This window comes from Ctenopharyngodon idella, chromosome 9 (genome assembly GCF_019924925.1).
Source record: "Ctenopharyngodon idella isolate HZGC_01 chromosome 9, HZGC01, whole genome shotgun sequence".
Lineage (NCBI taxonomy): Eukaryota > Metazoa > Chordata > Actinopteri > Cypriniformes > Xenocyprididae > Ctenopharyngodon > Ctenopharyngodon idella.
The window spans coordinates 344,683-358,015 of NC_067228.1; the positions used below are offsets into that span (position 1 = coordinate 344,683).

The 13,333-nt window shown below is 36.4% G+C and overlaps 1 protein-coding gene across 1 annotated transcript; it reads right to left on the reverse strand.

The window, feature by feature from the left end:
• Positions 1-5,942: 5,942 nt before the first annotated feature.
• Positions 5,943-11,516, reverse strand: pcdh8 (protocadherin 8). The gene is made up of 4 exons (XM_051905731.1): positions 9,015-11,516; positions 8,853-8,923; positions 7,198-7,331; positions 5,943-7,094 (listed from the first exon to the last, which is right to left on the reverse strand). The coding sequence occupies exons 1-4, from the start codon at positions 11,391-11,393 to the stop codon at positions 6,778-6,780; spliced, it is 2,901 nt and encodes a 966-aa protein (XP_051761691.1). The 5' UTR covers positions 11,394-11,516; the 3' UTR covers positions 5,943-6,777.
• Between the last annotated feature and the right edge of the window lie 1,817 nt (positions 11,517-13,333).

Here is a 13,333-nt window from a genome sequence, read left to right on the forward strand (position 1 = left end):
AACTTCAAGAAGCGAGTTTCGAAAGCGCCCACCGCTAGAATGATCTAAAGTGAAACTAAGAAATGCAGCTGAACAAAGCAAATTTTTCACACTCCAACGCTGCGTCTGAAATCGAATACTTCCCTACGGAGCCCCAGACATGACATGCAGGAAAAAATAGTAGGCTAAATCGTGCGCACAATTTACTAATTTGTTCCCTCAATTTACTAAAACGTGCGCACGATTTAGTAAATTGAGGGAATGAATTAAATTAAATCGTGCGCACGATTTAATTTTTTTCTTGCATGTCATGTGCGGGGCTCCGTACTTCCCTACTATTTAGTATGCGAAAAACAGTATGCGAACAGAGTAGTACGTCCGAATTCACAGTATTCGAAAAACAGTAGGCGAAAAACTTACTACTTCCGGTGAGATTCTGAAGTGCGCATACGATGGATACTTCACTATCCCATGAGGCCACGGGAGAGGATTTATGAATGGAGTTGAAGGGACGTAACTGACGCTGGTAGGTCATGTGACAGTAACAACATGGCGGATGCAGTACGTCCAGATGTTCATTCATACTACACGCATTTGTACTATATAGAACTACTTTTTCAACGGTCGTGAAGTGAATTTAAATTCAAATGTAGTACCTACTCAGACAGTACGTGATTTCGGACGCAGCTATGGACACTTTACTATCCCATGAGGCCACGGGAGGGGATTTATGAATGCCAGTGAAGCAAGAACGTAATAATGACAAAATGGCGATTGTAGTATGTCCGAATAACATTCTTACTATAAAGAACATAGTTTTTTTTTTTTTTTTTAGCAGTCACTAGAGCTGCACGATTAATCGTAAAAAGATCGCGATCTCGATTCAAACACCCACTCGATCCTACTTTATTAATGACAGCGATTCTCCCGCATCTATTAAATCTTTGACAAAATCATACCGGAGCGTTCAAATCTGTGTTCGTGCTGCCAGAGCCAGAGAGAGTCGTTTTGAATCACACATGAGTTATTTCTGTGTTACAAACATTCACATTATCACAGAAGTACTGAAGTTTTAAGTTCGTATTTAAACACCGATGTCTACAATAGCGATCAAAATAGAGCAAACTACCTTTTGAAACGAACTTGGCACGTCAAATAACGGTTGTATCAATTACATCTAATTCCACTAGGTGGCGACAACTGACTTAAAAATGTATTTGTCATTGAATCATTCATTCAAAAGATTCGTTCAAAAACACTGATTCATCCAGCAATGAAACAAGTATTTATTAATGAGTCATTGAATTAATTCAAAACCATTCAAACATTTTCCAGCAATTTATATTTTGTCAGAACCTCTAGTAAATTACATGTTGTTTTGTTTGGTTGTATATTCAGAATCGTGGGAGAATCGTGATCTCTATTTGAAACCAAAAAATCGTGATTCTCATTTTATCCAGAATCGTGCAGCTCTAACAGTCACGAATAAAGTTCAAATTCAAATGTAGTTCCTCCTCAAACAGTAAAAATGTTTTGTTTTGTTTTTATAAATGCTGTATCAACACGAAAAACATATGGATGATCGTTAAAGTATGCCACAAATGTTTGCACGTGAATTCTGTTTACTAAATAAATAAATAAAAAAGCAAATTCACACTCCAACAGCAGATGTTCTGCCATTCAACTATCAGAAGCGATTTAAACGATATTTCCTTGTTCCAAACTAACTTTTGTCATGCATAAAGCAAAGTTGTCTAATTAAATCATCGCTCACCACAGCTGATCTGTTATATGAGGTTGAAAGGCGTACAAATCTACGGAAGCCCTAAGAGGTCAATGCATTATTATTTTTTTTGTCTTTTTATATCTCGACATAAAGTTGTTTTTTTCTTTTTTTCTTTTTTTTTTTTTTGTAGTCTGAAAGTGAGAAAAATATTTCATTTTATTCTTTTTTGAGAAACAAAAAACAAAAAATATATCCACAAGACTCACTCAGCGCTGTTCCGCCTTTAAACGCTTGGTGGCAGTGTTCACTTTCTGACTTGTTTAGATGTTTTTAACAGTAATATGAGAGGGAATGATGAAACGAGTGCTGTTTGTGTTCGTCTATGGTTTTTTTGAGAACCAATTTCTAACATTCTTGTTTGGATAGGTTTTAACATTCCGCGAACCAAAATCTGTTGTTTGCGTCAGTCCTGTGGTGACGTAGGCGTGACGTATGCAAACACTGTGTTATTTCTCAGAGCAAATATAAAAATAATGTAACTCCAGCTTGCTGATTCCCTTGATAAAGTCTAATTTTGAGAATCGTGTAATAATTAAACTGTGCAGCTGTTTCAGTGAGCTGTTGCCCTCACAGCCCTTCATACACTTCCACTTTTACTCATACTGGATATCATTTAGTATTATCAGTAATATTAATACTTTATGACAGTGAATGTAGTCAATAGTGTGAGTGAAAAGCAGATTCTCTTGCCAGCTTGAATGATAAAGCAAGTGTTAGTTTAATTTGATATTGTTTAATTAATAAAAATAAGACAGATTTGCTGCAGAAAGTGTTATAAATATGCATTCATCCACACATATTATTGCACATTTTCTTTATATGCTTAGAAAGTAAGTGAATGTGTTAAACCACACATATAATGAGATGAAGTGTGCTTATTTTTTATTTTTGTCAGCCCCAATAAAGGTGTAATCTGTGTTTTTAGGGTTTAACAAAGCAAAAACTAAATCTTTCCTCCATATCAGAAGAAAATACACTCCTTTTAAAGCTCATACCTTTAGATCTCAATGCATATTTAAACAGAGTTATTATTAGTGATGTGTATTTGATATCTGCTCATATGTATGAAATCCTGGACTGATCAAGTGTTTAAATCTACCATTCTTCCTCATAAGTGCAAGATTTTAATATAGAAACGGGCAAACCGGAGTTGTTTGTATGTGCTTTTATAATGAAATGAATCTAAACATCTGTGAAGAGCTCACAATCTCCTGTAAATATAACAGCACACATGTGCTTAAATCAGCTGAAAGCCCCACAAACATCAGTGTTCACGTTCAGTAATATTTCAGGATCTGTTTTCGCTCTTTCAGTCGTTCCTTCATGAGAGGAAACATTCATTATAAAGCAATTTCAGTCCTAATCCTGTTCTGATTAAAAATGCTTACGAAAAATATCCGTTTGACCTGCTGGATTGTTGTGAACGGATGTCAGTTATGTTCTTTTTTGTTGAATTTATGAGGTTAAAATATTTTTTTAGAATGTGTTTTTTGATTATAGGAAAGTTTGAGACAATTTGTATGTTCAACAAACCAACACTGAATTAGACTCTATCTAACAGAAAATAATAGTATGAAACAGCTTTCATGTACCAAACAAGTCATTTTAATCACAATCTCTCAATTTTTAGAGCACAATTACATATAATGTCATGGTGATTTATGAAACTACTTGAAAAGCTCAACATGTACTTTATTCGACCCACCGGTAGATGAATATCTAGTACTGTTGGGATAAAAACAGCGTTCTGTAAATGTCATGGTTTGGAGTGATAATCTACAGGTGGAAGTTCAGCATCGTCTCTTTAATGGGCCTAAATGTGAAACATAATTACCCACATTTCACTGCGGGAGAAATAATTGAGCCGTTTACTTTGCTTATAATGCATGATGAGCGTAAACTGTCTTTCAAGAGGCCGAGGCTGGAACTGTTGGGTTAGTCTCGGTGACAGATATACTGATGAAGACACATTTTAGGCAGATTCAAGGCAGAAATGTTTAGTTTTCTGTCAAATAAAAGCGAATAAAAAGTTACTTTTCAGAGATACTTCATTGTGCAACCGAAGCAATAAAAAAACAAGCTCAGCATATTAAGATAAACATAAACTTTAACCCTCCTATTGCCTTTGGCTCTGTTTTGACCTGGAAGTGAACTGTGGCTTTACACATTATGATGATTCTGTTGTACATCTATTAGTCTCAAATTACTTCTGTAAAATACAGAAACAGTCTAATTTTGAAAAATTAAAGAGGGTTTGGAAAAGAAAAAGTGCACATTTCTCTCTGCTGCCCCCTACTGATGAAGCACAGCAGCAGATTCAGGCTGTTTATCAGCATTTTATCATATGAAAGTAAAAGTTTATGCAAGTAAAATGAATATATTTAGTTTGATAACATTTCAGAGTAATATTGATGTTGTTTTGTTAGAAAAACAGTGTGTAGTTTTCATAAATTTAGACTATTTTCTGACATTTCAAATGAATTTAATTCAATCCAATGAAGTTCTTATTCTAATTCTCATATTATGTTCTTATAAATTTAATCTAATGATTTTTTTTTTTCAAATAAATTCCTCATAAATATTGATAAAATACATATTTTCTTGTACTTCTTGAAAAATGTGAAATTTCAAAGAATTTCTGTTTTTTAATGAATAAAAAGGAGGTAAATGGAGTAATAGGATGGTAAAAACATGCTAACATTCAAAACTTTTGCACTTTCACTCATTAATGAGAAGTTACCGGTCAGATACAATATGGGTTTAGTTGAAAATTATGACGTTATGACTGTTTTATGAGTTTTTAATGCATTAGGAGGGAAAATATTTCAGATGAATATGTGGGAATAAACAGCATCAAATTCACTTATTTCTTGTTTTACTAAAAACATACAAACTCCTAACGAACAACATCTATGAAATTAACTAAACTGGATTTACTCATTTGATAAATTACACAAAGTCCTTCATTTTGGTGAGTCTGTGGCACAAAAACATGTTTTCAGTGAGAAAAACATATGCAAAATATATTTTCTTGAATTAAAAAAGAGAAAAACACTTTCATTTGTATTAAAAAAAGATTTCACATTGAAAGATGTGTTTAGTGAGAGTTTTGGCAGTACTGTCGTATCTTTAATCCTGTTGTTAGTTCAGCCTCTCTTTTGACCTCTGTGGAAAACGATAACCCATTTCATGTCGTATTGATCGTTCAGTGCGGTTGCCCTTCATATCCAATTGGAAATCTGTCATATGCGATCAGCTGAGCGGTGACGGACAGACGGATGATGTTCCTACTGAAAACATCCCTTTAGGCCACAGAGAAATGAAAGAATCTTCCTCTTTATTTATTTATTTCTTCTGAAACGCACATTAAGGAATGAAGGGACCTGTAAGATGATCTTTATTCCTGTTCTGGAAACACAAAACCTTCATATTAAGGTTGAAGTGTAATCCTGCATGATTTGTACATGGAAAAGTCCTAATGAGAGCCGCCAAAAGCAGTTTATTCCAGATAGATGACACAAATTATGTCTATTTCTGAACGAGTTTGTATGTCATTTTATTCAAACCCAACAGAAACAAACTAGAACATTTATCTAAACATTCTTAAAATGAAGATATTAAGTCTTGTTTTCTAATGAAATATGCATTAAAATGAAGTGAGTTTGTGCTTAAAACATTGAAAAAATCTGCTAATGGAGTACTTACTTCAAAGGAAAAACAAGATTATTTTTCTGACTCCATTCATTGGCAGATATTTGTTCTTGTTTTAAGCACAAACTCACTTCATTTTGATCATTTTCCCAGTAAACAAGTCTTCATATCTTCAGTCATTTTGTTTCTCCAGTAAATGAATCTTGATGTAAGAATGTGTATATATTTGCGCTGGAGTAAAACTGTGTTGTGTTCAGATGTCATAATCTTGCGTGTTGATGGTAATATAATCTCTCACACAAGCTCTTTAACTCCACTAATATGCCTGATTGTGTGTCTTTTTAAGCCTCATTCTTCTCATGTTATTGTAAAGACACTTGCTGCCAGCTAATCCAGAACCGGCCATGTGTTCACAATAATCGGACTGGATTTAAGGACTTAACTTAATGTGTCTGCATTGTCACATGATTCTTCTCCAGTTAATCCAGCTAAGAAACGAGACGCTCTCAGAGATCCGGCAACAAAATAGACTTTGAAGTACTTTATTTGGGTCACTGAGGTGAGAAAATTATATACAATTAAGTATATACAGTCTTAGCAGAACTTTATAAGCCTCGCTTAAAACGCAGAAAAGGATCAAATACACACGGAAACTTCCTGGTTTATATTTATGACACTTTAGAGGAGAAGTAACTCTTTTTTTGAGATGTGCAATATATTTAAAAGCATTTTTACACATAAACTAAACTATATTTCAGATGAAAATATAAATATGTGGGAATAAACAGCATCAAATTCACAAGTTCATAACTAACAATATCATGAAAAAAATGTACAAAGTCCTTCATTTTGGTGAATCAGTGGCACATTTTCAGTGAGAAAAATATATACAAAATATACAAATATGTACAATAAATATCAATTTAATGTTCACGGGCCGCTCTTAAAAATATTTTCTTGAATAAAAAGAAAAGAAAGAAAGAAAATGCCATTTCCATTTGTATTACGGTAAACCAGCACACTGCAAAAACAATGTTCTTCCTCAGTGTTTCTGTCTTGTTTTCCAGCACAAATATCTAAACACTCTTAAATCAAGATTCATTTACTGGAGAAGAGAAATGACTGAAGATATGAAGTCATAATCTTGTTTTCCCTTTGAATTAAGATTCTTTTTTTTGCCCACATTAGCATATATTTGTTCTTGTTTCATCACTTTTTCAGCATACAAGTCTTAATATCTTCAAGTATCTTGATTTAAGAATGTTTAGATATTTGTGCTGAAAAACAACATCATTTTTGCAGCACTGATCGTCTTGGCCGGTTTTGCTCAGCGAATCAGATTGGACGAAGCGGTCCGATGTCTAAAATGTGGTGGCGACTTCAGACGCATCTGAGAGCAGGACAGTGTGAGTTTGCTCTTCGACCCCAGTCCTCATCCTCCTCACCTGATGGGCCGAGTATGAAGGCAGAGTTCCTGTCCGTGAGAACGTCTGCATGCCGCTCCGTCCATTCATGTTCCCTTGACTGTGGCCTTCTTTCCAGGAATGGGAAGTGAGATGTGTTGTGTTGTAAACGGGTGAGAATCCGATGGTGTAGGCGCTGCCAGGAGGGACGTGCATGTTACGGGTCTGTATCACGTGACCTCCGCTCTTCCAGTCTCCTGCGGCGCTGAGGGAACCTTAAACAGAAAACCACACACATATTATTGATTTTTTACTTATTTTAAGTGCATATTTGTTACGTCAGGAAACGAAGCTTCATTGTTAGATAACTCTACACACCTCTGGCCAGCGGCTGGAAGGTGGTCAGGCCTCTCTTCAGAGCCGCTCCGCTGCTGTCAGAGTCGCTGTCGTTGAAGTCACTGTCTCCTTTGCCGCTGTCCTTCACGCTCAGCTGATCCGTGTTGCTCGTGCCACTGTGAATACAATCACATCTGTTAGTGAATATAGCACTCTATCTGATTATTGATATTCTATCGCAGAATGAAATACTATATTCACTGGGACGTGACTAATGTGACCTACTGTAAAAGAGAGACTAAACCCTGACGAGAATAAAAACTCATCCATTTATATGTTTCAGTTGTGATTAAATGACGTGTATTGGTTTCAAAACTACAGCAGGGGCTGAAAGTGTAAGAACTTTTTTCATTTAAACATGAATGTTTCAGAATTTTTAAAAGTTGTAGAAAACTTAACCTATAACATAAGATAAAGAGATATTTCAGGTGCACAACTTCTAAGGTGACGTATAAAGTGTAATTAAATGAGTACAGACGGTCAGATTCATATTAATTCTTAAAATCATGTTCATTTGTCACTCAGATTATTATGCTGATGATATCATTTGAATATAGTCATTTTTAAATAAAAAAATAATCATTTAAAATGGTAATTTTAATAGTTTTAATTAGGGATGCACTGATATCAAAGTTTTGGTCGATACTGATAATTCTTTATATTTGAAAGCCGATAACCGATATATTGGCCGATAAATCTAAATCCAAATCTTTATATAATTTTTGAGAGCCTGATTACAAAAACAAAAGTCTCACCATTAAAATCCATGTCCCAAACACACGATTATAATGATAAATAATATTATGAAGCCTATATGACTTGTGCTGAACTTCACTGTATTTTCCTTTTTGAAGTGATTTCAATCATATTTCAAACAATTCAAAACCATCATGGTGGACAGTGTGCATCTGAATGTCTCACATTATTTATCAGTTTTAATATATCAGCCAAATTTTCTTATCAGGCCGATAACGATAGCATTAAAAATGAACATATATCGGCTGATGACGATATGGTGACTAATATATCGTGCATCCCTAGTTCTAATAACAATATTTATATTCTTTTTTTTATTATTAAATCAGAAAAATGCAAAATAAAAGCATTTTCACTAATATTCTCAAACTTTTGTCCCTCATCGTATCTTCTACACTGCAAAAAATGCTTTTCTTACTTGTCTTGTTTCCAGTCAAAATACCAAAAAATTTTGAATCAAGATTAATTTTCTATACAAAAAAAAAAAAGAAGACATATTTAGTCTTGTTTCCTGGGGAAAAAAAAGTGCATTCAAGTGCATCAAGTGCATTTTGCTTAAAACTAGTAAAATTATCTGCCAGTGGGGTTTCCGTTTGCATTAAGATTGTTCTTCTTACCCCACTGGCAGATAATTTTACTAGTTTTAAGCAAAATGCACTTGAATGCACTTTTCTCCCCCCAGGAAACAAGACTAAATATGTCTTTTTTTTGTATAGAAAATTCATCTTGATTCAAGAATTTTTAGATATTTGTACTTGAAATAAGACAAAAATATGCATTTTTTTTTGCAGTGCATGAGTATTTTTTTAATTATTATTAAATTAAAGTCAAGCAATTAAGATGTGAATAGGCAAATGTAGTAAAAAAAACATCATTCTTACCTCCTTTGCAGACAGTATTTTTCATCTTGCCATAAAAATGTTTGCTCAAAAGGTTTGCATGGCAGGAACAGCTATAAAAACAAAAGCTTAGAGTTCATATGCTGATTTCAACATTATTGTGCATCAACAAAACAGCAGAATTTTAAGGCAAAAATCACTCACCTTTTCCTCAAAATCCAGGCTCTTGTCTTCATACAGACAGGGTTGCATTGAATCGCTTTCATTTCTGAGGAAGGCATTAGCGCCGCCGTAAATGTTTGAGCCGACAGTGCCGTTCTTGGACAGCGGGGTTGATCCGTACAGGCCGTCTCTCCCAAAGTTCCTCCGTCTGCGTTTGATCGTACAAGTCACGGTGAGGACGGTGATCGCCGCCAGTAACAGCACACAGCTTCCAGAGAACCCAACGATCACCACGGTCCAGACATCAAACTCCAGAGTCTCCTCATCCTTCGATCGGAGTAAAATAACCACCTGGTCCTCTTGTGCACCAGTGTCTGTCACCACGAACCGGACGGTTGCGGTGCTAGAAAGCGGCTCTCTGCCGCCGTCAACAACTGAAACTTTAATCTGCAGGACGTCTCCGCATGAAGCAGCGAGTCTTCGGTTCAAGATGATTTCGCCAGTCTTTTTGTCAATGGAAAAAATCTGCGTTTCGTCTTCTAGGATATGAAAACTGAGCTCTTTGTTGACGCCGCTGTCTTCATCTTGAGCGGTAACTCGTAACGCCAAATAACCAGCCTGAGCGTTGAGGGGAATCGGAACATCGGCAGAATCATTCCGCAAAACTGGATACGTAAAATACGGAAAGTTGTCGTTCTCATCCACCACACGGATTTGTATCAAAGTCGTGCTGGATAATGAAGGGAAACCTTTATCGCTAGCCTTCACGGCGAACTCAACTTCTTTCAGAGTCTCAAAATTGAAGGATCTCAGCGTGTACAAAGAGCCCGAGTGAGGGTCGATGGACACAAATGTAGATATTGGCGAACCGTCTGAAGTTTTGCTGTCGATAAGACTGTAGGAGACCTTCCCGTTTTTTCCAAAGTCAAGATCTCGTGCAACCACTGTAGTCATGTACGAGCCGGGAATGTTGTTTTCTATTACCGAGACATCATATGTGGCTTTACTAAACATCGGAGCGTTGTCGTTCTCGTCCGTGATGCGTATCGTATAATGCTTGATGGTTTTAAACGGCGGCGTTCCCAAATCCTCAGCAATCACAGTGAGGTTGTACTCTGAAATGGCTTCTCTGTCCAAAGTTGCGGTCGTGACGATCATGAAGGTGTCGCTGTAGGCTTGTTGCAACTTAAAATGCTCGTGTCCTTCCAAAGTGGTGCTGACGTAACCGTTGGGACCTGAATCTCCGTCTGAGGTGCTGATCAGCGCCACAAAACTCTCTTCGGCCGCGGCCTCGGTGATGAACGCCACTCCGTCGCTGGTGGAAGTCATTGGTTTGATGCTGATCTCCGGCGCGTTATCGTTCACGTCGAGGATGTCGACGACAGCCCGGCATGTAGACGAAACTGAATTGGCGCCCAGATCGGAGGCCTGAATGTGCAACTCGTACGACTTCTTGGTCTCGTAGTCGACCTCGTCTCTGAGGGTCACTTCTCCTGTGATGAGGTCGATCTGGAAAACACGTGTGACTTCGGTCGGGGAGCCTTCGACGAACCCGTAGACGACTTCTCCGTTGATGCCGGCGTCGGGGTCGAAAGCGTGCACTTTCAGCACACGGGACCCGATGGGTGAATCTTCACTGAGTTGGACTTTGAGTGAGTTGTGCTCAAACGTCGGGCTGTTGTCGTTGAAGTCCAACACTCGGATGTAAACGGTTGTCAAGCCTGATTTCGCAGGAGTCCCGCCGTCGGTCGCGGTCACCTCGATTGTGTAAAACTCTTCCGTCTCCCGGTCAAGCTTTTTGATCAACACAAGCTCAGCAGACTTTGCTCCGTCCTCACGAGTGCTGACTTCAACAACAAAATGGTTTGTGTGTGAAATATGGTAGCTTTGAACGTAGTTATCTCCAACATCAAGGTCCACAGCGACGTCCAGAGGAAACCGTGAGTTTAAAGGTGCGTCTTCTGATATATCCAAATGCGTTTCGTTGCGTGTAAACTGAGGCGAATGATCGTTAATGTCTTTTACCTCAATCTCCACGTGGATGAGCTGAAATTTCTCCTTTGAAAAGGCGACGACGTCAAAAGTTATAAGACACTGTGGGGATCGGTGACACAGCTGCTCTCGGTCAATGACTTCTCCAACGGTTAACAGCCCGTCGATTTGCCTCATGTGGATGATGGAGTTTGTCTTCTGAATAAACTTGAACGATGTCTCGGGATCCTCCGCCGGGTCTATTTTCAAGTCTTGAGAAAGGTTTCCGATCTCTGTACCAGGTGAATCTTCCTCAAATGTAAAGTACTTCGTTGTTGTGCAGCAGCCGTTGCAAATCATGCACAGAAGCATGAAGTAACTGCAGTAGATCTTCATGTTTGCAAACAAAAAAATCACTTGAAAAGAAATGTGAGAATAAAAGTTCTTCATTCAGCTCCGGTTGTGATCATCACTTCTGCTTGACTCTGGTGTTTCCAGCTCGCACCTATCAGATATAGGTCATGGTATATGCAAATTAGGCCATCTGCTGACCAATGAACACTCACAGCACTCTCAAAGCCCCTGCTGTGGCTCTCTATTGGGTCACAGCTGTTTCACACCCGGCCCGTGAGAGAACCTAATAAACAATACTCTATTGTTTCATGTCAGACATACACTATCAGTCAAAAGTTTAGACACACTTGACTGAATTTATGTTTTTTCCCCCTGCTTAAATGCATGAAATTTGATTTGTAGACAAAGGTAAGCTAAAACTTTCATTTAAAAAAATGTGTCTAGTTATTTAACATATGAGATGAGATCATAGATGTAATATATATATATATATATATAGTATATATATTAGTATATAGTATATTAGTATATATACTGTATATAAGTATATATTATATATCTATATTAGCTCTTTTGAAGTTTCTATTCATCAAAGAATCCTGAAAAATAAATTGTATGACAGTTTCCACAAAAATATGAACTGTTTTCAACATTGATAATAATCATAAATGTTTCTTGAGCAGCAAATCATCATATCAGAATGATTTCTGAAGGATCATGTGACACTGAAGACTGGAGTAATGATGCTGAAAATTCAGCTTTGATCACAGGAATAAATTACACTTTACTATATATTCAGGTCATTGACGAATAAAGTTTTTAAAAGTGTAAAAAATAAAGATATAATTATTTTTGAAGTTTTATTAAGTGTTAACAATGAGATTCTGTGGTTTTTATAATCAATTAACACTGATTTTGTCATTCTTTACAAGATGGACAAAATTTGTCAACAAAAAAGTCTTTCAGTTTAACCAAAATTTCGGTTTTACCGAATGACGATATTTTCAAACAATGCTAACAGGCTGATATCTAGCAAAAGAACAATCAAACATTTATATTTAGTACAAGTTTTTAAAATATCACAACATTTTCCATGTTTTATAGCGGTTGTACCGAATGACCTGATGTTTCGGGACATGCGTATGATCAAGTGAAAACATGAATTTTTCAAATAGTTAAGAGAGAGTTAGTTACTTTACTTCACGACCATGTGGTCCTTTGCAGGTGTCTGAATGATGTCACATCCTGTCACATGATATTGACCACATGACCTTTATATTGGTTACTCCGAATGACATCAATGAAATTCATTTTTCCGGACATTCTTTCTCATAACAAAGCAACGACTTCTACACATAATTTGAACACCATTTTACACTATGTTGATATATGATGTTATAAAATCATGCCAGAATAAAAAATATATACATTTATTACATTTTAAGATATTTTAATCACAAATGAAATGGCTGTATTGGCCTTTGGACGGTTAAACCGAATGACCTTTTGACACTTCAAAATCTTTAAAATACCTTTATATGTAGAAAAATATAATTAAAACCTTTTGGATTCAATAAAAGAGATCTAGTTGTACTACCTTACATACTTTCAATGTCATATCTTTGTTTTTTGTTATTATTATTAAGGCCTTTGGACAAAAAAAATGACCCGTCACTTCATTGACCCGTTTACAAATAAAGCAGCTTGTTTAAATTCTAATAATATTTCACAATATTACTGTTTTTACTTTTAATCTTGACACTAACATATTTTGTAATGTTTTCAAAGTTTTGTTTAGTTCCTGTTAAATGAATGACAAAATCAAACATGCACTTTTCCATCAATCGATTTGTTAAGCGTCAGCCAAGCATACAAATGTAAAGCAATAAGGGTTTGTTTTCCAAACTCTTTTCTTAATTATTTACTAAGATAAAGGTAATGAGGGTCTATCGATTGGTCCTGGTCAGATTAACAGGCTGCGGAGATGAAGGTGTTAACCCTTGAAGAGCGAGTCCTTCTCCACGCGGCCATTTGGG